This window comes from Microtus pennsylvanicus, chromosome 6, assembly GCF_037038515.1.
Source record: "Microtus pennsylvanicus isolate mMicPen1 chromosome 6, mMicPen1.hap1, whole genome shotgun sequence".
NCBI lineage: Eukaryota > Metazoa > Chordata > Mammalia > Rodentia > Cricetidae > Microtus > Microtus pennsylvanicus.
This window is the reverse complement of record NC_134584.1, coordinates 104,413,593-104,439,789: the sequence shown is the minus strand read 5'-3', so window position 1 is coordinate 104,439,789 and position 26,197 is coordinate 104,413,593. Positions and strand designations below refer to the sequence as shown.

Sequence of the window (26,197 nt, the reverse complement as noted above, 5' to 3'; positions counted from 1 at the left end):
GCCCCCTGCCCCTAGCCAAGCATCAGCCCTGACTTCTGCAGACGGGAGGTATGGGGGTAGGGCATGCACAGAGCACGGGGGTGGAGCGGAGCTGAGTGACAGAAAGCCAAACTGGATCTCCCTCACCTTCTGTCACAGTTAAATTTCTTTTTAAAAGAGCAGACTTACTTTAATTTTGTGTGCACAGGCACACACACACTTGAGGACAGGTGCTCTCCAAGACCAGCAGAGGGTATCAGGTGCCCTGGAGCTAGAGTAGTTGTGAGCTGCCCAGCATGGGTGCTGGAAACAGAATTTGGGTCTTGTGCAAGAATAGTATACTCCTTTAACCAATAAGCCACTTATCTGGGCCCATAATTCATTTTCTTTATGACTCACAGGTCCCCTTGCCCTCTGAGGTCCTCTGATGAGTCTGGTACCAGGTATATATATGTATATATGTGTGTGCATGTGACCATGTATGTGTGCATGTGACCATGAATGCATGCATGTGACCATGTATGTGTGCATGTGACCATGTGTGTGCATGTGACCATGTATGCGTGCATGTGACCATGTGTGTGCATGTGACCATGTATGCGTGCATGTGACCATGTATGCGTGCATGTGACCATGTATGTGTGCATGTGACCATGTGTTTGTGTGCATTGCATGTGTTTTATATGTGCTCGCTCGGCTCTAGACATGGAAGAGTTTCAAGATGTCTTTATTTAGTTATAAAAAGATACAGTACATCTCGTGCACCGGGGTGACTAGTACATACTCACTATCCCTCCTTATAGCAATGACTACAACAGGAAATACAAACTTACAGGGATTGTTTATCCAACTAAAAAAAAACCTGAATTAAAATTGCTAACCTAAATAGCAACTTGCTTATTATGCAAAAACTTTAGTCTACATTTGTGAGAACTAGAAACTAGTAAGTATTATTAGTAAAAAAAATTAAGAAAAACGAATTATTGGTTAAACAAACATTGTGCTATCTACAATCCCCTGCAGAGAGGCCTTGTTGGGGAAGAGATCCACAGTGGAGGATGAGCTGAAGGTACATTTCTTCCTTGCCTGGACCTCTTTGTGTCTGGACGCCCCCTCCTCCAGCTGTGACTTCAGTGGAAAGTTGCTCAAATCCCTCCAAGGGAGAGATGCAGAGATACCACTGGTCCTGGGCAAGCCAGGAGCCTTGCATTCTGCAGGGCGTGCTCGGGCGTCGTTCCCTGAGATGGTGGCTTGTGACACGGTTGTGTTTGAGTTGGGGCACTAGCCAGGCTGTATCTTGGATGCCTTGGAGAGAAAAGCTGATAGCAAGAGAAAAGGGGGTGTAGGCAAGCTGGGCAGGGTTGACTCTCAGGCGGGTGCCTCAGTTTTTCCAGGATCCTTCTGGTGAGTGGGCTGGAGGCTCTCCTTGCTCTATGACCTGCCACCCTTGGTCTCCACAGTCCTTCCTGGATGAATTCACAGTTGCTTCAAATTAAACAAGCCGTTTCCCTGAAGTTGACCGAGTGTATCATTGCTCAGTAAAGCAGTTAATGGGGTTGCAAGCCTGCTGGAACACCTCAGTACCCAAGGTCAGGAGCTGCCAACAGTCTCCTTCCTCCCTGGATGGGCCTGAGAGGGACTGGGGGGGTGTATTTAGGCACTAGGGAGGTGTCAGGGAGACACACAGTGCTAGGACTCCTGAGAACAGGCATGACGGGTGAGTCACAGCCTCCCTCAGGACCAGGTTTCAGAATTCTGTCCCATAGCTCATGCAATCCAGTCTTCTGCCTTGAGACAGACAGCCCTATCAAGGGCTCAGGGGCCCTTGGGGAAGACTCCTCAAAGTTCAGCATAGGCAGCTTTGCTTGGCGGTTTTGAAGGGACAGGAGAAATCTAGAATAGATTGGAAGTGTGTATTGGGGTTGGGAGGAGGGACAGGACAGAGTGGGAGCCCAGACAGAACCCTGGTCTCATTTTCCCAATATTTGGAGTGGCCATCAACAAAATAAATCTCTGTCCCTGGCTATTTATGGGACCTGGAATTTGCTACTCTGGGGATGGAAAGATCTTTTGTATCCAGCGGCAAGAGATGCTGGGCTGGAGAGTCTGTGCCACTCCTTGGAAATCAGGGAAGGTGATGGCAGGTGTGTCTGATCTAGGCTGCAGTGACTTTGGTCCCCTGGCCCAGAGACTGGCAACCTTAGATAATCATCTCATCGCGGGGATCGGAGCCATACAGCTCTGCCAGCATCTTGAACCTGGGTCCCCAGTCGTTGAGGAAGTCATAGTCGATGTCAGAATCGGAGGAGTTGGTGGTCAAGGAGCTGAGCGACTCTGCGATGGACTCGGAGCCCTCGTAGCCATAGATGTGCAGTGTGTCGTAAGGGGGGCCACCGCCGTCATTGTCTGCCTCGTCTTTCTTCACCTCGATCATGGTGGCCATCTCTGAGGGCCCGCCGTGTACTGGGGGCACCATCCGCGGTGGTTTCTGCACCTGAGAGTACACTGCTGGCCGGGCGTCCATTGTGGACCGCAGGGGCTTGGTGGCGCCACCGCGCACAGAGTTGAGCACGGACACATCGTAGCTGGTAGTGTCCATCTCACCGCCGCCCTCCTCGTCGTAGGTGACCAGCTGCTCGTGAATCTCAAGCGCGCTCTTGCTATGTGCACGCGCCTGCTTCCGGAGCTGCCGCCTCAGGAAGATGAGCAGGGTGATCACTGCCAGTCAGGGAGCCAGAGCAACAGATGTGGGTCAGACAGCGTTCGCGGGTGGGGTGCCCCTTTCCCCTCTTCCCTACAAATTCCTGGGGCCAGCCCAGACTCCCAGGACCACCACCATAATAATCTGTTTCATACATAAAGAGAGGATAGCCTGATGAAGTCCTTCCCCATGCCTCAGTTTCCCTGACTGCAAAGTGGATACAATGACTGCTCTGTGACACTAGTTTTAGGGGATTCTGGGGGTGACGTCAATTTTTTTAAATTATATTTTTATTTATTTATTATGTATACAATATTCTGTTTGTGTGTATGCCTGCAGACCAGAAGAGGGCACCAGATCCCATTACAGATGGTTGTGAGCCATCATGTGGTTGCTGGGAATTGAACTCAGGACCTTTGGAAGAGCAGGCAATGCTCTTAACCTCTGAGCCATCTCTCTAGCCCCCGACGTCAATTCTTTTATCATCATCATTAATTCTTATGAAAGGGAAGTCTGTCTCTAATGTCTCTGGCACAGAGGGTCCAGGAAATAAATGGACACACACAGTGGGAAGCTCAGAGGTCTGGGACAGTTGCTGTCTGTGTCTCTCAGCATCCTAGTTCCCCAGTATACGCAAGGGCCGGTGCAGCCAGAGAAAGAACTTTCTGGCACGAGCCTTCACCCCTGAACTGAATGTGCTGGAGGAGCCCCACTCGAGGATGGAACTTCCTGGTTCCTCAGGGTGGTGAGGTTAGCTAACAAGGTCAAATCCTTTTCCTGTGCTTCATAAATCCTTGTCTGAGGTCTGGCTCCTGGTAATGCAAAACCTAGGTGAAGCCTACAGTGCCCTGAAAGTGGCAAGGCTCAAAAAACAAAGGGAAAATAAAAGCCAAAAAAATCCAAAGCTAGAAGAAGTCTACAAAAGCAAAGAAATTTCTTGGTGAGATTCCAAGCTAGAAGTCTAAATTATTAAGGAGTTTTAGAAACAGTCAAAGCTGGGAGTGTTGGTACACACCTTTAATCCCAGCATCTGGAAGCAAATGTGAGTGAGTTCCAGGCCAGCCTGCTCTCTGTAGAGAATTCCAGGCCAGTCAGGGCTATTCAGTGAGACCTTGTCTCAAAATAAATGAAAAAAATAAATAAATAATAGTTTTAATGTAAATCAATGGCCCCAAATGACACCTGGAATATAGTATGCACTCAAAAATACATGAATATAGGTAGTGAATAAATGAATGTCAAGTGTATGCTTCCTCCCTCCCTCCCTCCCTCCCTCCCTCCCTCCCTCCCTCCGTCCCTCTCTCCCTTCCTTGTTTGAAATGGTGGAGATGGAACCTCTTGCTTGACACATGCCCTACCACTGAGCTACACCCCTGTCCCCGGGTTATTTTGAAATGGAGTTAGCTTGATGAACGGTCTTGGGTCTCCTCTCTCCTACCCGCTTAAGCACCAGGTTGTTAGAGTTCTACATCTGTATCTCTGTATCCTTTACAAGGAAGCCTGGGGTCCAGGGAGGACTGGGCTGGGACCCTGCCTCTTCTGTGAAGCCTTCTCAGAGTCTCCTCCGCTTCCCACGAGACACTGACCTGTGATGGTGAGGATGCAGAGAAAGATGGCCACCAGAGCCTGGATGCTGACGCCCGCCTGGGCAGCCATCTCCTCACAGAAGGTGAACTCGCCCTGTTCATTGCATTTGCACACAGCCACTGTGAGTGTGCCGGTTCCCGTCAGGCTGGGCACCCCGTTGTCTGAGATGAGCACAGGGAGGTAGTGGAACTTGGTGTGCTCCCGATCAAACTGCCCATACTTGACCGTGATGTTGGCCGTGTTATCTGGAAACATCAAGACCACAAAGTGAGGTTCTGCCAGGAGCATCGGCCCTCTTGCACCATGGGGAGGGGAAGGGAAAATTGCCTCTTCCTGGGCGATTTCTCTGCCCTCTTGCTCCCAGCCTCATGTGTCAGTCCCTTGAGCATAGGCCTGTCTCTTTGCAGAGGATGCGGTGTGAGCAACTGGGAGAATGGCTCAGTCAGAATATAAAACCCCAAAGGTCTGTTTCTGTGGCCAATGGATGCACCTATCCCCTTCTCCAATCTCATCCTGGTAATGACCTTTTCTCCTGTGCTCAGCTCGTTACTGCATGATTTCAAGCTTCCACACACAATAGGGAGAAGAACGCTTTTTCTTTAGCACTGGGCTAACATCTTTATGCTACCTTGGAATCATTGGGAAGGAGGTTTATGACCATAAACACTAGCCTTGGTTCCCAGTGGCACTAAGTGGCACTGACACTTGCCATTGGGAGAGGGTGGCCCTGGGCATTCTGCAACCAAGAGCCCACTTTCGTGACAAAAGCCCCCAGCCCCAGCGCACAGGAGCATCCTCTGGGGAGCTTTTTGAACTTCCCGACTTTCAGATCCCACCTTCCCCTTAAATGTCCATTCCTTGTGCGCACACACACAAACACACGTGTGTGCACAGGCATGCGTACATATATGCACACGCACATGTACATGTGTGCACGCATGCATACACCGCTTCTGCTGTTCAGTGGCTGTGGGCAAAGGACAGACGGTCTGCCTTTTGTGGGTTCCTGGGAGGTTGTAACACCAGTGGACTTACTTAGCCATACAGGGTGGGCACACACAAGACCAGCCAAAAGCCAAGAATTTCATCTCATTATTCATAATTTACATTACATTTCAGTTTTAAGGCTATTATAACTGTGAGCAATTGTCAGGCCACTGACATGTGATGGGATTGAAATGAGAAACTCTGATATGCAGGACATTTGTATGCAAATGACTGAGACCAAGAAGCTTGCCCTCTGTGGTAAACAGGATGTGTGTTTGGGTGGCTTCTAAATTTTCTATTCTGTTGTAGGACCCCAGTTCTACTTAGTTCATTTGAGGTATATATATTTGGAATGGGGTAACAGGTATCTTTGAAGTGCTACTTTCTGAATGTTGGATTGTGTCCTTAAGTGTCATTGAGTGTCAGCATAGCATGGCTGCCTTCATCTTAGGTCGGCTGTGCTATTCACCTTGCTTGATCCCTTGTACCTGCCCCTTGCTCCCAGGGACCCTCTTCCCTAGTCTTCCCCAAAGATGACGATGGGCTGTTTTAGTTAGGGGCTCTCATGGTATCATCAGCCAAGGACAGGAAGATTTCCTCCCATGTTTGGGCGAACAGTTGGTATATTCACACCCAAGGGTGTCTATCTTTCTTAGGGTGTTGCAGAGGCCGTAGAAACTCAGGCCCTGTCAGATGGAATTAAATCATCTCAGGATCATCACTCTAATACATACATTTTCACCAGAGCGTGGACTGGGCACTACTGACCTCACAAGACTCTCTGGGCTTTGATTGGCTGAACAGATGTGCAATGATATGCTGTGATTGGTGAACCAGATCCAGTTCAGGGACTGCTTTATGGTAGCTACCCAGGCTGACTGAACTGCAACAAAACCCATTGCATTGTTGGGGTTCATGACTTCCAAAATTTCAGATCGGACTCTTTGGAATGAGATGGAAATTTGTAGTGTTGTTGTAGCTAAGATCCCAGAGTGAGAAGGGGCCTTTTGATACTTGGACTGGGCTGGCTGCCTGCATCCCTGGATCCATCTTGTGTTCCTTTACAGTGAAGCCTCTTCAGGATAATGTTAACCCTACAGACTCTGTTCCCATGAAGCCTGGCCAGCTGGCTTTGACCATAGCATTGACCAACTGTACAATACATATGGTAAGAGTCATATAAAATAACCCATAACTTGAAAGACCCTATGGAGACCTGTCACCCCATGTTGGTTGGTCTAGTCCTCGATCCTAGTGTTTCAACACTCTTGACGGACACTCCTGACCTTCTAAGAGCCGACTGATTGTTCCAATGCTCACCGTGGTTGTTTATAAGAGTGAAGTTGCTGTCTTCGGTCTTCAGGGCGAACTTGAACTTGGTGTTTGGTGGCGTCACATCCTTGTCTGTTGCGGAGATCCGTACCACCAGCTGGATGTGAGAGATGAGCAACGACATGATCAGTGTGGTTTGGGGGTGGCTCAAGGATGGATTTAGACATGACCATGGCTGCCTGCCACCTGCAGCACCATCTTGAATGGTCTTCCCAAAGCCACTTTGTCTACTACCATCCTCTACCCACGTATCCCTGAGGCTTCCAGGGTTTCATTTCTCCGCCTGTAAAATGGGAATAGCATTTTATTCAGGCTGTTGAGGGAACTCTAGGTGGGCAGGAAGGTTTGCTCCTCAGCCCTCTGCCTAAAAAACGTACTGCCTTCCCCCTACCTCACCAACTTGACGCTAACTCACCTTTCCCTGGGCAGCATTCTCACACACTTTAGGTTCATAGGGTTCGGCAAATTCCGGGGGGTTGTCATTCTCATCCAAAACTTCAATGTGGACCTGCACAATGGATTCTTTACCTACGGGGTTACCTGCAGGAGATACAGCTTGTCACCACAGTGGGCCCAGCTGATGCTGGCCGCTGGAGCTGGAAGATGTTTGGATGAATACCCCTGAGGCTCTGTGTGGGGGAGGCCACTATTTTTTGCAGAAGGAAAACCCAAGGATTGTGTCACAGATGGAGGGGTGTGGAGGAGAACAAGGGGGTAGACCTTCATATGTGAACAAGTTTGCTTGTAAGAATTCAAGAGCTAAACACCCTCAGTGCACCTTAAGAGGTTGTAATTAAATCAGTAAGTAAATCAAGCAAACAAATACAAGTGATTAAAATAATAAATTAAACAAATAATCATGCACTCATTTAAATAATGCTATCTCCTTTCAGGAGCCCCCTTGGGACCTGGGTACAGTGGGAAAGTGAACACTTCTTTGCTGGGTGATTGTCACAGCTCCTCTGGCATCTGTCAGAATTTATACAAGTTGTTGCAGGCCCTAACAATCTCTAGTTGAGGAAGCAGGATGAGCAATGCAGAGTAAAGGTGAATGAGCCATGTAGTGGATGAAAAGATACGGGTTAATCTAAGTTCTAAGAACTAGTTAGAAACAAGTCCAGTCCCACAGTTCCATGAATCTAAGTAGCAAAATTTGGAAATTTGACTATATATATATATATATATAGTCTATATATAAATTTGACTATATATATATATAGTCAAATTTCCAAATTTATATATATAGTCAGATTTCCAAATTTATATATATATATGTATACATATATATATATACATATATATATATATATAGAGAGAGAGAGAGAGAGAGAGAAATATACAAGTTAACGGTAAGTCTCCAGGTCGTGTGTGTGTGTGTGTGTGTGTGTGTGTGTGTGTGTGTGCTGATGGCTCAAAGAAAAATCTGTCTACAGCTTCTTGTTTTGAAACTGGCTCTTCAACTGGTGCAGATATAACTGTCCACACACTAAGGAGTGTTTGCTAAATGCATTTAACACTAAGAACCATGCAGCATTTGGTCCAGGTACAGCCTTTGCCCGATCACTGTTCACTGGACCAAACCCTCAGAAACTGTGTAGTGTGTGCCTTTGGTGAGCCTCATCACAGAGGCACCTGAACAGCATGCTTTTAGCATGGTACTTCTTAAACTATGATGTACATGGGGTTCTTGTTCTGTCTATGATGCTACCCTATTATTCTGTATGCCCAACAAGGTTGTGGGTGTTCTGTATGATGCTGGCCCAAGCAGCTCTTTCTGAAATGGAAATTTAACATACCTCAGACAGAGAATGCTTCCCTGGGGACTTGTAATACCTTCAGAGGTTCAAGATAATAAATCATGTCTGTTTTGAAAGGACGAGGGAAAAGAAGAACCCAGGTGGCCTTATAAGACGAAGGCACTCACCTCTAGAATCCAGTTCATTGGCCTCCACAGTCAGGTTGTACCAGGCGTGGGTTTCTCTATCCAGTTCTTTCTCATTATAGATGACCCCCTGTTTGGTTATTCCGAAGAATTGCCCTCTGTCACTGGTCTTGCGGATGGAGTATCTGTCCAGGAGAAAGAGATTCATGTTAGAAGGAGAAGCTGAATTGACCTCTCTAAGTTATCTCTGGCCTCCATATTTGTGCTGTGGTGTGCACCACCCCAACACATGGAATAAATAAATAAAAGTGCAATAAAATCAAAAGATCTCATTAGAATATACACATTTTAAGAAACCATATTAAAACTCATGTGAAGCCAGGTGTGGTGGAATGTACCCTGTAGTCCAGTGCTCAGGAGGCGGAGATGGGAGGATTACTGCAATTCAAGGGCAGCCTGGGCTACGTAAGAGAAGCAAGAAAATGTTCCTGGGTAAGAATGGTCATTTCAGATTAGATAGAAAACAGGTTAGAGAAGGGCTTGTGTTAGGCTAAAGTTCAGCAGAGAGTTGTTCCACTAAAGCAGAATGCCGCAGAGCTGGTAGAGTGGGCTGTTCCGAAGTAGAGCCAAGTCTATGTGAGAACGTAAATGTATAACACGCGGCGGGGAAATCATGATGTTTGATCAACAAGGCTAACACAACTGGCTACATGTGTTCGGTAAAATAAGACTGGATTAAATTCATGCTTACTACCAAGTAAGTGACTCCAAGAAGTCGGAGTAGATCTATCTATCCCTTTTGTCCCAGAGAGTAGAGGATGGACATCTAGTTAGGGTAGATAAGCAAGGACACTAATTTGAATGTGTCATTCCATACACCCCAAAGGCCATGTGTTAGAAACTGTATCCACAAATTCATATAATCATGGTATTTGGAGATAAAGTTTTTGGGAGGTAATAATGATTAGATTAGGTCATGAGAGTGGGGCCCGCAGGGTGGATTTGTGGCTTTATGAGAAGACAAAGAGAGACATATGCTGGCCAGCTCATTGCGTCTCACCGTGCCGCAGCAAGAGAGACCCTGCTAAACGGCAATCACATCCTGGCACTATGCTCTTGGATTTCCAAGCCTTTGGATCCTTAAAATAAAGAGATCACTGCTATTCATAAATTATCCAGCCCATGGTGTGAAGTTCTAGCCATGGAAAATGAACAAGGAGCAAGTATTGATAAAATGTGCAGGACATGATCCAAAACAAACAACAGCAAAAATACAACACAAACGCAACATCCGTGTATCGGTGTGTGATTGTGTGGTCATGAAGGAGTGCGTACTGAGACCACCCATGAACTCGGTGGGTACAGGGGCAACCCACAGATTTCTTGATAGGCCACGTGAAAGCAACACTTCTGACTTTGTGTTTTGGGAGACTAATTTCTAAACTATTTTTGGTGATGGGGCTTCAGATACACCGTCGCTGATGGCTGATTGCTCTCTTGACTCTCAGGCCTCATCAGATGGTACCTATGTGAGTCACGGTCTTAAGTCCTTCAAAGAGCCGAGGATGACCTTGACCAGACAAGATGGACATACTAGGAACTGGTAAGACAGGAGTGTTAGTGAAAAGAGCCGGGGCCAGCCTCTGCATTTTTCCATGAAGATGCTGGGAGAAGCTAGTATCCTTCTCTGATCTTTGGTCTCAGACCACTAGCCATAAGAATGCCCATGCCAAGGCCATCGTACCGTTAGCACTTCATGCCCACCCCCTCTTTACCCAATGTTACGGCGAGCCTTGTCAGGGTCTTTGGCCACCACAGTGCCTATCAGAGGTTTCTTCTGGTTTTCCGGCAGCTGGAAGTGGTAGAAGCGTTGCTGGAAGACAGGCGGCTCATCTACGTCCAGGACATTGATGGTGATCTTGGCTTTGTTTTTGCCTGCTGTGCTGCTCAGGTATCCGAGTCTGATAGTGGGGTCCGTGGCCTCAATGTAGAATGTGTACTGCTGGATGAGTTCATAGTCCAGGGGCTGCATGGGTAGCAAAGATGGGGACTGTTTGTAGCCCGTTTTATTTTACTGCCCCATCTCTGTACCCCGCCCTGTTCTAAGTGATCAGGACACACATGGCCTCAGTCCTCGCAGGATTAGTCTAGTGGTTCCGTTCAAAGGAACACTTTTCACAGTTTTGCTTAGGAGCCTTCTCCTTGGTTTGCCTAGTAACTTCCTTCCTATTTGTCTTGAGGAATGAATAGGAGTTTGCTAGTAAGAGACAACCTCTCGGAAGCTGCTCTGGTCAGAGGCGACAGCTTCCTGACTGGCACTGTTGCGAAGTCCTGAACAGACCAGCTACATTTTTTTTTCCTGTCATTTGTCTGTCTGTCTATCTTTCTCACCATCTGAGAGCTTTGTGGCTTCTGGTGGCTACGTGTGTGTTTCCAGTCCTCTCGCTGAACATTCTGAAAATATGAAAGCTCCTTCCTCTCCTTTCTGGATGCAGCCAGTCTGATTTTGTTTGCTGCCAGCAGCAACCACTATTCATGGCCACTTGTGCCCTCTGGTACACATTCTTTACATATATGTTGGGGGCTTTCTACTGGCTGGGACGCAGGGAGCTAATGCTGATAGGGGTGGGGACGCTGTGCTGGTGAGTATTAAATAGCAATTTTCCATATATCCTAAAATCATTGAGATTTGGGAACCTCAGGTGAGGAATCACCTAGATCAGGTTGTCTGTGGTGTTTTCTGTTGGGATTGTCTTGACTCTTAATTAGTGTAGAAAGACTCAGCCCATTGTGGGCAGCGCCACTCCCTAGGCTTGGTCCTGAACTGTATAGGAAGAAAAGGCTAGCAGAGAGCTGAAGCTGCAGACAGGAAGTAGAGGTGCATTCATTTTCCTCTGCTTTGAACTGTTGATGTGATGTGACCAGCCACCTCAAGATCCTTTGCCACTCTGACTGCCCCTTAACAATGGACTCAACTTGGAACTGTAAGCCAAATACACCCTGTTCCAAAGTTGCTTTCGGCCAAGGTTATTTCATCCTCACAGCAGAAATGATACTAGAACAAGTGCTCCCTGTCAGCATGGCAGGGTTTGTGGCTGCTTATGCCAGCACCTGACCTTCAGGCTGCAATTCTGAGTTATGCTCTATGTTACCCCCGTGGGACTGGGCCCCCACTTGTATCTGCTCATCAGTGATCTCTACCTTCTTGCCACTTGTCACTGCTCTTGAGGCTTCCAGGAATTACTTCCCAAATAAACATTTAACACCCAAAGCCTTGCCCCTCGAACAACTCAGCCTGAGACGGTGAATCGGTCTCTATGAGCACATGGCCAGCTCTGAGCTGCACAGGAATGTTCTCATTAAATGGCCTATGGCTCAGAAGCAGTCCCAGACTGTGTCCTTTGGATGCTGTAAACTCCACAGCCCATGAAGGGGTTCAGTACTGCAGATCTACATACCTTTGTGGGCTTGATGATACCCTCATTGCGGTTGGGGTCTGTCTGGATGGTGAAGGTGTCCCTGTACTCGCCCTGCATGATGCTGTACTTGGTCATCCGGTTCTGAGGCTCGTCTGGGTCCTCGACAGACAGAAAGCCCAAGGGGTTGCCCACACGGATGTCTTCAGGCACCGTAAATGTGTATGAGGCTGATATGCATAGAGAACCACAAAGAGTTAATGATGGATAAGATAATTGTCCCTTCATATTTTCATAGATGTAGACCATAGACTCACACAGGCACACACAGATATACACACACAGGCACACACACAGACACACAGGCACACACACAGACACACAGGCACACACACACAGACACACAGACACACACAGGCACACACACAAACACACAGCACACACACACAGACACACAGACACACAGGCACACACACAAACACACAGCACACACACACACAGACACACAGGCACACAGGCACACACACAGACACACAGGCACACACACACAGACACACAGGCACACAGGCACACACACAAACACACAACACACACACACAGACACACAGGCACACACACAGACACACAGGCACACACACACAGACACATAGGCACACACACACAGACACACAGGCACACACACAGACACACAGGCACACAGGCACACACACAGACACACAGGCACACACACAGACACACAGGCACACACACACATACAGACACACAGGCACACACACACAGACACACAGACACACACAGGCACACACACACAGACACACACACAGACACACAGGCACACAGGCACACACACACAGACACACAGGCACACACACACAGACACACAGGCACACACACACAGACACACAGGCACACACACACACGGGCACACAGACACACACACAGACACACAGGCACACACACACAGACACACAGGCACACACACACAGACACATAGGCACACACACACAGACACACAGGCACACACACACAGACACACAGGCACACACACACAGACACACAGAGGCACACACACAGGCACACAGATTAAGGATGGAGTTGGGTCTCCATAGTTTGGCTTCAGAAGCACCCTGGGACATGGGGAGATGTAGAGAGGTTTGGGGTACTTTTTTGAGAGCCCCCAAATCACATCCAGATTGTCCCAGCCCCTGTCTACTAAGGCTCGATGGGAGGGGCTTACACTGAGTAAAGATGGGGAAGTTGTCGTTGATGTCTTCCAGTGTGATCAGCACAGTGGTTGTGCCTGACTCTCCCCGAAGGCCCTGGGCATCTCGAGCCTCCACCACGATCTTGTACTCAGCCGTTGTCTCTCTGTCCAAGTTTTTATCCTTTGTGAAAATAAGTCCTGAAAAAAGAATTGTCCCAACAGGTGACTCCACAGTATATCTGAGATTGAAAACCTCAGGATGATAGCCCACTACCTCCATACCTTGCCCTGTGTGACTAAAAGTTGGCCGAATGTATGGCCCAACGTTGTTCCTAGCCAGAGAGAGCCTTATGTTGAGAAATACCATAAGGCCAGTTCCAGGCTCAGAGTGAGCATGCCTTGATGGATTAGTGATGTCTGCCTTGCCATGGTTTAGTACTGAGAGTGCTGTACTTGATTAATGATGTCTGTCTTGACATATACAGAGGTGGCTACAAATTTTAGTGCCAAGAGAGCTTGTGATGGTTTAGTGACATCTATCTTGGTTGCACTGTGTCTTTGCTCGTCTTCTGGAAGACAGTGTGCCTAGCTTGACTAACTGGCCTTCTTTCTTGCTTCCAAGACTCAATACTTGCAGTTTTCCAAATGTGTTAAACTGAACCTAATTTGGCCTGAGAAACCTTCTGTACTTTGCAGACTTGAACCGTTCTGTGAAGAACGGCAACCTAGCAGGGTGTAAATACACCAAACCCCTAACTTAGGCGTATGCTCGGCCAATCACAGCGGCTGTGCTTTAGTTAATCATAGGCAGCCACCTGTTCAAAACTGTTCAAATAAGGCAGACACCCCAGCTGTACCCAACTGAGCTGTTTCTAGACTGCAGGGTGTTTTTTTTTCTTTCCTACACTATAAATACCACCCAACAATGTGGCAGCCCTGGGGTTTCTCTGAACTTGTTTGGCTTCTGGGGTGTCCCAATTTGTGAACTGTTCTTTGCAAAATTAAACTTGATAAAATTTAATTGGTCTAAAGTTTTTCTCTTAACAAGGCACACACACAAAACCTATGTGGCGTGGCTGTGTCTGTGCATAATCGAATTCAAATTTCACAGCTACGGCACAAAGGACTAGGTGCATTCCTATTTTCTGGACAAAGGAAGTGAGGCTCATGGATATGAATTGACTTGGCCAAGGACTGTTGAGCTGAGTAGCCATGTAGGGTTCGAATCTGATGTCCCTGAACATGTACAAAGGCCTTCCAACCAGCATTTTTTGTTGAGTACTGGTCTTCTCTTGGGTGAAAAGACCCTGATTTTCTTTCTGGACTTGAGTGAGTGCCTTGGGCAGCTGTCTGCTTCCTCCCCTAACCTGTCCCAATATGTCTTTGTGTGTATTATGTATTCCTTCCCTGGGCCAATGGCTGGTGACACCTGCCAGGTTAGACTGCCCTCTGCATTGGCACCTGCAATATTCACGCCCCCAAATCCCTCCAATGGGTACCCTCCCAAGAGGGTTAGTCATACAGACCAGAATTATCAATGGCGAAGTACTCATTTCCGTTTACGATTTGGTACATGACAGTGGCGTGGCCGGCCACAGTGGGGTCGTCTGCGTCCACTGCTGTCACACGGATGACAGAGGTCCCTGTGGAGAGAGAGTTCTGGTGTGTCTGCTCACAGGTGGCCCTCACCGCACTCCCTAGTGGGAGTGGATGGGATTTTGCTGTTCCTACCACTCAGGTTAAGGGAAGAAAAGTTGCTTTGTGCCAGTGAGGCCATCATAAGGGTGAAGAGGCAGCAATGGTAGGTCTAGCCAGATCAGCCACAAAGGCTACAAAGAGAACAGGTAGTTTGTACCTTGTGGGAGAAAGGAAGGGTGGAAGATGTTTGGGCTTGAGAGAGAAACTTTGGAGGGTTCTGGATGATTTTGCCTCTTCCGAAGGTGAGAGATCGAGGGACCGGAAATGGTATTGGAAAGCCTCCAGATGGGTGGGGATCTCATTTCTCATCCTTTGGAGTTCTAGGGGTTCCTCAAAAAAGTCTGGCAGCAGGGCCCTAAGCAGTTTTCCTATTCCTTCTGGAGACAGGATGAATACAGGCTAGTCTACAAGCCAGAGTGTGATGACACCCTCTGGAGTCAGGGTCAGGGCCCAGACTATAAGAAATGTCAGTGCCTAACACGTTACGAGGATCAGAACCCATCTGTGACTAGGGACAAGGTTTAGTGTGGGACTAGGTCAGAGGTTAACCTTTAGGGACAAGTTTTGAAATCATGTAAAGAGGCACCATGGTATCACGCCACTCCCTTGAACTTGCTGGAGCCTGACCCTGAGCAGTGAGGTGGCTGATGTGAGGAGAGGAGGAGAGAGAGGGCAGACTAGGTACATACATACCCACGGCCGACATCTCTGGCACAGATGCGTTGAATACCCGGTGTTCAAACACAGGCCAGTTGTCGTTCACGTCATGAACCTTGACGGTGAAGTTGGAAGGTTGCTCCAGGTTGACGTTGGTCTCCTTGTCCACAATGAGGGCAGTAAGGAAGTACTCAACCTTCTTTTCCCGGTCTAATCTCTCAAAGGCAAACACATCTCCTGTGTCGGCGTCGACCCGGAAGATCGTGCCGGCATACTTTCCCTGGAGCACATACTTGGCATTCTTACGGTTCACGCTGGACTTGATCTGGGAAAGAACAGACAACAGGAGTCGGGAATGGGAAGCATAGCTGCCTGCACTTGTGTGCGCACACATGATTATGGATGTTTGTGGATGTGCATATATGTGGGGATGTCTGTATGCTTCTTTTGTTGTCCCATGCAAAAACGGGATACATGCCAGTGAAATAGTGGAGCTGGCTGATATCAATATGGCTTTGAAGACTTGGCTAGGATTGGGGAATATCTGCGATCTGGCTATTAAATGTGACCATATTAACAATTGAATTATCTGAACATACAACGAAATAAATCATTGTTATGAATGGTTTGTCAACCTAGGAGACATGGGTCTGCTATGGCTTTTCTAGAGAGCATTAACAGAAATAGGAAGGTCCACGTGAATGTGGGTGCCATCACCCTATGGACTAGGGTACTGAACTGTATAAGAAGGTGACAGTAATTGAAGCAGCTGCATCCTTTTCTGCTTCCTGACTGTGGGTGCTGCTTCTGTCCCCACCCCTTGCCGTGATGGGCTGTACCTTCAAACCATGAGCCCAGGGAAGTCCTCCATTCCAGAAGTTGCTTTTGTGACAGCAACAGAAATGTTCTAATGTGAAGACACATTAGAAGCAAAGATTGCAGATATTCAGAATTAGTGTTTCTAACTATGTTACTACATGTAACCACTGCCTTGAGGTTCCTGTGTCTTCTGTGTGAGCATGGGGCGATACTAAATGGCGAATGGTCTTGTGCCTCTTGCACTAACTCTGCCTGCAGCAGTGCACATCATCAGCTGGAAGGCTGAGTATTTACACTACAGAAATTGGTGAGTTCTACACATCCGCGCGTTTCCTGCAAAGCCAGTTGTCAGACATTTATCAATACGGCAAGCATTGGTCCCAGGAAATTTGCTTCTGGAATATGATGCGTAAAATACTCTATTCTTGGCGATTTACAGTGTCTAATCTGTAGAACAGAATCCCAGTGAGCTTTGTTTAACTCAGGGTGTCCTGTGCTCTGAGATTACTGAGCCAGTTTTCTGGATAACACGTGCTATTAGTAGCTTAAGAGAGGCCAATGTATGCCCAGCCCCTTGCTCTGGGCAGTACTGAAGTGAGCGACAGTGATTGTGAATGATAGACCCGCAAACCAAAAAATATTAGAGAGTTCAAGTGCTGGGTAGTCCAGTTTTACAACTAGAGGATATGAGGAGAGAGGATATAGATCTCACAGGCTCTCAGAACTGGGGCTTACAGTGAGGGACGACATCTTAGGAGGGCAGCGCTTGTGGGACAGATGGAGCAAGGCCTTTGTGTGCAGGTGTCCAGTAAAGATCTGTTAAGGTGGAGGAGAATGGAGAGTGGCCAGGAGGTCAAGAACGTTAGCCTCAGGGGAGAAGGAGATTCCAGAAGGGTATGGACCAATCCCATGAGCTCTAGGGCTCAGCAGTTGTTCAATAATTAGAGCACTTAGTGCGGGAAGGGGGGGGAGGACAGCTGGGTGGAAGGCCGTGAAGCCAGATGGTGGAGCCCAGAGAAGATCCTGGAAGGTGAAAGGGTAGAGGCACAGAGGGATGACCCCTTCCCTCCAGCAGGCACTGGAGGAGGGAGGCCGGCGGCAGCAAGAACTAGCAGAGATCCTGGGGCAGGGACGGAGGCGTGCAGGGGCCAGGTGGGCCCAATGAGCAGGACAGAATGAACAGCTAGACAGGGGCGAAAAGTCATGTTCCAGCTCTGTAACCTGTGGCATGTGGGGACAGTAGGGGAAGAAGGAGAGGGACAGTTTGACACCTCGGGCAGGGCCCAGGTTAAGCTGAGACACTGGTCTTAATGGAAACCTGTGAATCTTCACAAAGGAACAGACTAGAAGCAAATCAACTTGGAAACGGACTGGAACAGTGCAGATTTTTCTCCAATCTATATTTTACTCCTTTACCTCTCTCCCCATCTTTCTTTCTTCTTTCCTTCCTTCCTTCCTTCCTTCCTTCCTTCCTTCCTTCCTTCCTTCCTTCCTTCCTTCCTTCCTTCCTTCCTTCCTTCTCTTCCCCTCCCTCCTTCTCTCCTTCCCTCCTTTCCTCCCTGCCATATTCCTGGCTATATAACCCAGGCTGGCATTGACCTCTCCATCTTCTTGCCTTGGTCTTCAGAGCAGCGGAATTATAGCCTGCACCCCCATGCTTGACCCATTTTGTTTAAACAAACATGAGTTTTACAACTCTTCTTAAAGAAAATGAGACACCAGTACCCTGAGTTCCTGGGCACCTGCTCCCCTTCTCCTCAGTACCGCATCTCACATTAGCGTGGCCCTTGTTACAAAGGGAGCCAAAACAGAAGAAGCATTATTGATGAACATAGATAGCTTATACACATCCCCTTGTTTTTACCTAATATCTATGTCCGCCCATCACTTTCCTCCCTGCCCCCAGCCTCACCAAGATGCCTTTCAGGACACCACACAGCATTTTGTTACCATGTTTCCACAGCTTATTTTGGTTGTGACCGTCTCTGAGAATTTTATTGTTTTCGATGACCTTGACAGTTTGGGGGCGCGCCGGTCAGGTGTCTCAATGGACATCCTCCCATTTGAATTTCTCTGTTTCTCTCACCGCTCAACTGGGGTTGTGGATTTCGCTCCTCCCCCTTTTCTAATATCATTGTGTTTGGATGGAACAATGCCAATGGCTGCCCTGCTCTGGCAGGCTGCTCCCAGCTGGCGTCCATTGTTCATCGAGGTTTACAAACCAAAGCTCCAGACTCTGACCTCCATAAACACACACTTCCTTCAGATTGTGTCTTCAGAGTCACAGGAGGACCCTTGAGGTCCTGTGTTTGTGTCTCCTACAGACTCTTGTCTTAATGAGGGTGGGGATCACACGTGGTTCCTCTGCTCCTCTATTCCCTGTGCTTGGTACCAAGTAGGTTCCATCATCACAAGACACAGACCATCAGTCACCCCATGTCCCCAAGCCTTGTGCTGTTTGGCATTGGCCTCCACCTTCCGATAGCCTTCCCTGAGTCATCCTTCCAACTCCCCTCAGCACTCGCCATTCTCCTTGGAGGGTGAATCATGGCCAGTTATCCCACTGGGAAAGTCATAATTGGGTTACGGCATTTCCCTCAATGACACAGGGCTCACTGTGTAATTCTCGACGAGCGTGCGTCTTTCCTTCTGGTCAGGTGGCAGTATTTACATCACCCGGGGGGAAGAAAGCCCTTTTTGGAAGCCTGACCAGCCAGGTGCCCAGTCAGCTGCTGTGGGTGGAGCTGTTAGCAGATACTTCCTAAATGACTCCAGCTATTTCCTTTAGCTGGAGTCACGGAGGCAATTCTGGTGCCCTGTCTAGACTTGTGCCTCACATTAAAAGGTCCTCTTTGGTCTGTCTCTCTCTTGCTAGAACACCCCCCCATCCCCATCATTTATGGGGTTCTCTGTCTGATACCTGCTGTTGCTCTATATCTCAGTTTTTTAAACCGTGGTCTTCAACTTCCCGTGAGGTCTTATACCTAAACGTGGGAGGTATGGAAAACCGGCAACACTGAATGACTTCTTGAGGCACAATGACCAAAGAGTAATCCACCATCCAGGGCATGATGGGTTTTCTAGCAGCGCTTGCCTGTGTTACATCATGAATTTCACTGCCTCCTTGGTTCTCAATGCCCTCCATGTGCACCGGGCATTGTGCATTGTGCACGTCATCTGTCACACAACAGTGAGTGACATCTGGAGCATGTGGCTCAGATTTGAGGCTATTGTACAGGCCACAGTGGTTATACTATGACACAAAGTTTCTTGCTTTCACAGAAATGACGATAAAAAGGAGACCTTTATATCCTTATATGATATGATTATATATATGTATATAAAATAGGAGTTTCAGATCTCTATATATGGGTATATATCCTTACAAAATAAATTATTTTTATTTTATCTTTGAGACATGGTCTCAAAGCGTAGCCTTGGCTGTCCTGGACCTCATTATGTAGACCAGGTTGCCCCGAACTCACAGAGATTTCCTTACTTCTGCCTCCTGAGCACTAGGATTAAGAACGTGTGCCATCAGGCCTTGAAAAATAGACGGACATTTTCCTGCCATTACTCCTCAGCTTGTGAGAGTCATATTAGTGTGTATTTTAATTAGGTTGTGTCAGAATCGTTGATTTTTAAAGTTTCTTTTTGAGCTGTTGGCTTGAGCTTTGTTAAAAAGTAGTTAAATTAATTTTATCTTTGAATTAAAACAGAATTTCCAAAATGGTCCCAAACATACTTCTGCCTTTTTGTGCTATGTTTTTATGCAAAGCAGTGCTCTTCCACTGACTATAATAGAATCAAAATATTGAGCCAGGGTAGCTCACGCCTTTAGCATCAGCTCTCCAGAGACAAAGGCAGGCAGATGTCTGTGAGGTTGAGGCCATCCTGATCTACATAGTGAGTTCCAGGCCAGTCGGGGCTAAAAGTGAGACCCTGTTACAGACAGATAGAGAGACAATAGACCACACATCTGTTCTGAAAAACACCAAATCTAATATGCTTTATGACTAGAGGATTAAATATTCAGCATCAATATTATTATGCAATTTTTATTTTTTATTTTTTTGGTTTTTCGAGACACGGTTTCTCTGTGGCTTTGGAGCCTGTCCTGGAACTAGCTCTGTAGACCAGTCTGGTCTCGAACTCACAGAGATCCGCCTGCCTCTGCCTCCCGAGTGCTGGGATTAAAGGTGTGCGCCACCACCACCCGGCTATTATGCAGTTTTTAAATACCTCATAAAGTTATACGTATACCAAAGAATTGTCTAAAAATTAATTTCTTTATGATTTATTATCAGTAAATGTTTGATTTGTATTCCTATTTTATATATCTTTATAACTCATTGCAGAAAAGTTCTTTAGGCACAGAGAGAGTGGAGAGAGTGACCTGCTCTAGACCCAGATAGAGGGTGGTAAGTGAATTCTGTAAAAAGCCAGAGAGAAAACATTTTTGGCTCTTTGGATTGTATAGTCTTGGTCACAGCTACTCCATGCTGCCATGGACAATTAGTAAATTAATGAATGTGACTGTGTTCCAATAAAACTTTATTTATAAGACCAGACAGAGGGCCATATTTGGTCTGTGGGCAGCTATTTGTACAGCCCTACTATCCATGAGAGTGGTGAGCACATTTTTGCCCAGTGCTGTTTTCCTAGCACCCAGTCTAGGACGTAGAGCTGTTTATTCTCCCTCCAGTGCATTTGTTTGGTCCATCTCAGAGCTGGTGTGTGGATTCAAAGAGGTTGACGTGGTGAGATTTCATGTCAGAGCTTTCTTCTCACAGACAGCTCTTAAAATGCTTAAGTCATTGACGTCTCATTGCATGTGAAATTCCACAACGAGGGTCAATCATTTGAATCAAAGTGGGTGAGTTTGATGCCTATGACGACTTGACATCATGAGAACTGTCATCACTCATTTAGATTGACTTTAAGCTCTCAGAGGGTGAGCTTGTGTAGGACAGTGAAGTTACAGGCCTTGACACTGGCCTCCCCCGAGGACAGTCCTGGGTCAAATGCCTCATCATAGGGAATTAGTTCAGGCTGGTCTTGAACCCTTGATCTTTCTGCTTTGGCCTCCTGAATGCTGGGATTACAGGTTTATACAATATGCTTGATGCAAAGTTTTTTTTTTTTTTTTTGAGGAGACTCAGAGCCCAAGACCAAGGTTGGCAAACTGTGGCCTGGGTGATCAGCATTGTCACCTGTGTGATGTTGTAGACAGCTGCTCAGACCTTTCCTGATTTCCCAAGTGGGAACATTGAATGTAGCTTTTTAGTTGATTGTTCCCTTAGCTCTGAACCCTCAGGACAGGCTGATCTCCTCAGCCTTGGCACAGGGTGGCCTTCTTACTGATCTCTACTCTGCAGGGAGCAATATGAGAGAAAATGAGCCATGATGCTCACTGCTGCTTCTACCACAGATACACCCTTCACCACAACCATCATTTTTACTCTCCTTCATCCAGGCCACCCACCACCATCACTATCACCACGTTTCCATAACCACCACTATTACCACCTTCCTCATCCCCTTCACTGTTGCCAGCATCACCATCATTACCACAATCACCACCTCTACCACCTACTCCTTTACCAATCATCACATTCACCTCTACCACTGAATCAACATGACCACTGCCATCCCTGTAACGGCCTCCACTCTTGTGGGGGTTTGAATAGGAACAGCCCCAAGAAGCTCATCTAATCTGACTACTTAGAGCAACATTAGGAAGTGTGGCATTTTTGGAGTAGCTGTGGCCTCGTTGTAGGATGTATGTCATTGGAGTGGTCTTTGGGGTTTCAGATGGTCAAGCTGGGCCCAGTCTCTCTCTCTCTCTCTCTCTCTCTCTCTCTCTCTCTCTCTCTCTCTCTCTCTCTGTCTCTTTTCCTGCTGTCTGCAGACCCAGATGTAGAACTCTCAGCTACCTCTCCAGCACCATGTCTGCCTGTGTGCTTCCTGCCATGACAATAGTGGCGGAAACGGTAAGCCCCAATCAAACGGTTTCTTTTATTAGAGTTGCCGTGGTTATGGTGTCTCTTCACAGCAATAGAACATTAAACAGGACAACTCTCATCTCTCCTCATTCCCTTCACTAATAGTGCGGCTTGAAAATGAGGTGACTCCCATAGGCTCATGGATTTGGACCCTTACTTCTCAGCTGAGCATTGTTTTAGAAGACTGTAAAATCTTTAGGAATTTCCTTGCTGGAGGAAGTGGATGGCCCTTGAGGTTTTACAGCGGGTCCCTACATCCTGTCCTTTTCTGCTTCCTGACTTGAGAACACATTGTAGACGTCTTCCTCACACTTGAGCCTCATGCCATCCCTGATGTGACGGACTGCATCCCTGCTTATTCTGTGAGCCAGACTAAATCCTTCCTCCTTTGAGACGCTCCACGTGGGGTGTGTTAAGGAAAGGATATTCACACTACAATTCACCAGCCCTACGAAGTTAGATAAAGAGGAGAGGTCTATGGGGGATGCTTGGATCTCTCTGGGAAGGAGAAATAGAATAGATTTGGTGCATGGACTGGGGGCAAGTGTGTGGGGACCCAGACATGTGAGTATAGGAACAGGAGGGATTGGGTTGGGGAGGGAAGGATGGAGGAAGGGAGTACTGTGAGAGAGGGCTGTGGAGATCTCCTGGAGGCTATGAGGGTGACCCTAGCAAGGACTCCTAGTTATGAAGGATATGGAACCTGAACTGGCCATGTTTTGTAACCAGGCTAGGTTCCCAGTGGTGGGACGTTTACACCCACACAGCCACAAAACCCATGACCCCAAACCTGTCCTGCCTACAAGATGCACTGAGGCAATGGTGGCCCCGAGCTTGTGGGAGTAGCCAACCAATGACTGGTCAAAGGCCCAAGCCACAAGAGGGAGCCCATGCCTGACACACTGCCTGGAAGCTGGATGGCTCAGAGACAATAGGGTAAAATCAAACAAGACTGACAAAATAAAATAAAATAAAATGAATAAAAAATCAATGAAATGATTCCTAATGATATTTTGTTATGCTCATAGTTCAGGGCTTATCCTGATAGACAGCAGAGAAGTATCATCCATCAACTGACGAGAGCATATAATACAGAGACCCAAAGCCAAATACTAGGCGGAGCTCAGGGAACCCCATTGAAGATGGAGAGGAAGGACTGTAGAAGCCAGAGGGTTGAGGACACCAGGAGAACAAGGTTCACAGAATCCACTAAGTGGGGCTCCCAGGGCTCCCAGAGATTGAAGCGGCAATCATGGAACCTGCATGGCTCTGCACTAGGCCCTCTGCGTACATGCTGCGGTTGTGTAGCTTGGTGTTCTTGTGGGGCTCCTAACAGTGGGAGTGGAGGCATGTCTGACTATTTGCCTGCTTGTGGGACCCATTCTGTCGTCCTGAGTTGCCTCATCCAGCCTTGATATGAAGGCTTATGCCCAGTCTTATTGCATCTTGTTTTGCCATGTTTGGTTGATATCCCTGGGAGGCCTGCTCTTTTCGGAAGGGCAATGGAGGAGCAGTGGATCTGGGGAAGAGAGGGTGGGGAGAGAAGGGTGTCATCAGGATGTATTGTATGAGAGAGGAATAAGGGAAAAGAAGAAAAGGAGAAAGAAATGTGAAAGTGATACAATTGTCATAGCCACTGCCACAGCGACCCCACCCATGACCACTGCCACCACCTGGGGTCGTGCAGACGCTGCGCCTATTCTGGAGAAGTATGCGGCAGGGGAGTTGGTTCGCCAATGACATTTACGAAGAAAAGGGAGAGAAGAGAGGCCAGGGTGCCCCCATTTCCTTCTAAGGGATATCCCTAATGGCCTAACTTTCTTCTCCTAGGTTTCTCTTTGAAATATTTCACCATCCTCACTGGGGCCACAACCATTAGCACATGACCTTAAACTATAACACTCTGTTTTAATTAATCAGTTAATTGAGTGTGTGTGTGTGTGTGTGTGAGAGAGAGAGAGAGAGAGAGAGAGAGAGAGAGAGAGAGAGAGCACATGTGTGCCCATGCATCAACCTCAGAGGCAATTGTGAGAGTTGTTTCTTTCTCTCATTCTACCCCATGGGTTCTGGGGACTGAGTTCAGGTGGTCATACTTGATAGCCCACTGAGTCATCTTTCTGGGCAAACAAAACAAGCAAATAAATTTTGTGTGTAAGTATGGAAGGGCAGATGTGTGTGTGTGTGTGTGTGTGTGTGTGTGTGTGTGTGTGTGTGTGCGTTCTTTCCTGCCACCTTTGAGCTCAAGTTGTCAGGCTCATATAGAAGTACCCTCATCTGTTGAATCATCTCGCCAGCGCTGAATTCTGGCCCTCACTACCCAGGGCTTACGTTTGTCTCAAAACACTACGGATTTAACCCAACTGCAAGAGTCCCTGCAGTAGCTGCAGTTCCTGCGGTGTTCACAAGAGTGTCTTTTGAGACTCAAGGAAGCTTCTGAGCCTTTGTAAAAGAAAAGCCACGCTACATACTCCAAGATACAATGGTACAGGACAAACATTCCTGTCTCACAGGGGAGAAAGTGTGATGTGTTTATTGCCAACTTGTTTGGATCCACAATCCCTCATGAGACAAACCCCTGGACTCACTTGCTAGGGACTGTCCATGTCAGGAGAGCCTTTGGACTTGCCTTTGAGGAATTTTCTTGTTTTTAACTGATAGGGGACTACCAGCCATTGTGCCTGGTACAGTCCCTGGGCAGAGGTCCAGGATTGTATACAGAAGAGAAAGTGAGCGGAATAAGCATCCACTGCTCAGTTCTTGATGGTGAATGTGATATAACCAGCTGCTTTAGCCTCCCGCTGCCTGGATTTCCCCTCCATGATGGACTGCATCCTTGAACTGCGAGCCAGAATAAACCTTTTCTCCCTGACGTTGCTTTTGCCAGGATATTTTATCACAGAACATATAAAATAAACTAAGAGGAAAAAAGGAAAGACAAGAATGATAGAAATCTGGCATGGAAAAAAATTGAATCTTATAGCTTCATTTCTAGCATCTAGGGTACAAGGTGTAATGATGTGAGATCTGAAGGGCTTAGGCAGTCTGTCCCCTGTGTCTATCTCTTTGCAGCCTCTATGGCTTCTCCCTTGACCTGGCTGTCCTTCTGTGTTGCTGGCATATCTTACATTTTGGAATCTCTGTTAGAGATTCACCTTCATTCTCCCAGATTCATAGACCGTTTTCTCGGGGGATGTTTTCACAGACTCCAAACCTACCACGCTATCTGACTTTCCAGGTTTTCCTTTGAAACTTTTGTAGAAGTCTCTCTGACTCCACAACTGTTTCATCTGTATACCTACACACCAACTAACGAGAGTGATACCCAGGCACAACTCTGGATCCAAAAATAGACAGGCCATCTTAGATCATGATCACAGTGGCCTCTGAGTGCCTAATGGGTTAAACACGGAGGCAGGGGGTTGAGAGGAGCATCCCAATCCCAGGGAAATGACTTCATAGTCAGTCCTGGGAGTGTAGGGTGTCCTGGAGCTCTCTTCTCAAGCTAGTCTTTGGACCACAGGCTGACAACAAATTTAGCAGACCTTTGGAAGACTCCTGAGGATCCGAATCATAAACTCTATCACCTCCTCATTCAGATCCTAGCCATCACAGCCACCACTTTTATTACCTTCTTCTCCTCTATCACCACGATGGTCATTATTACCGCCACCACCTCCACCATCATTACCAGTATTCCTACCACCATTAACTTCCTCACCTTCCCCTTTACTATGGCGGCTATGGTCGCCCTATGATGTCATCATGGCCATCATCACCATTACAACTCTCATTGCCACCATAGCCTCCCTCAGCTTCCCTTTTACTATAACCACAATGGCTATCATTAAGACCACCACCACCTTCACCCACCGCCATCCCTGCTACCACCATTACCACCAGCAGCAGCATGAACTCCCTCACTTTCCCCTT

General features: G+C 47.4%; 1 protein-coding gene across 1 annotated transcript in view; it reads right to left on the bottom strand.

Moving 5' to 3' along the window:
- Positions 1 to 689: 689 nt before the first annotated feature.
- Positions 690 to 26,197, bottom strand: part of Cdh5 (cadherin 5) — a 37,820-nt gene continuing 12,312 nt past the window's right edge. The window contains exons 3-12 of the mRNA XM_075977050.1: positions 15,480 to 15,768; positions 14,615 to 14,731; positions 13,122 to 13,286; positions 11,927 to 12,114; positions 10,244 to 10,494; positions 8,511 to 8,653; positions 7,002 to 7,126; positions 6,575 to 6,683; positions 4,267 to 4,512; positions 690 to 2,697 (exon numbers count right to left, since the gene is read on the bottom strand). Coding sequence (XP_075833165.1) covers positions 2,180 to 2,697; positions 4,267 to 4,512; positions 6,575 to 6,683; positions 7,002 to 7,126; positions 8,511 to 8,653; positions 10,244 to 10,494; positions 11,927 to 12,114; positions 13,122 to 13,286; positions 14,615 to 14,731; positions 15,480 to 15,768 — 2,151 coding nt within the window. The 3' untranslated portion in view covers positions 690 to 2,179. The remainder of the gene's footprint in view (positions 2,698 to 4,266; positions 4,513 to 6,574; positions 6,684 to 7,001; positions 7,127 to 8,510; positions 8,654 to 10,243; positions 10,495 to 11,926; positions 12,115 to 13,121; positions 13,287 to 14,614; positions 14,732 to 15,479; positions 15,769 to 26,197) is intronic.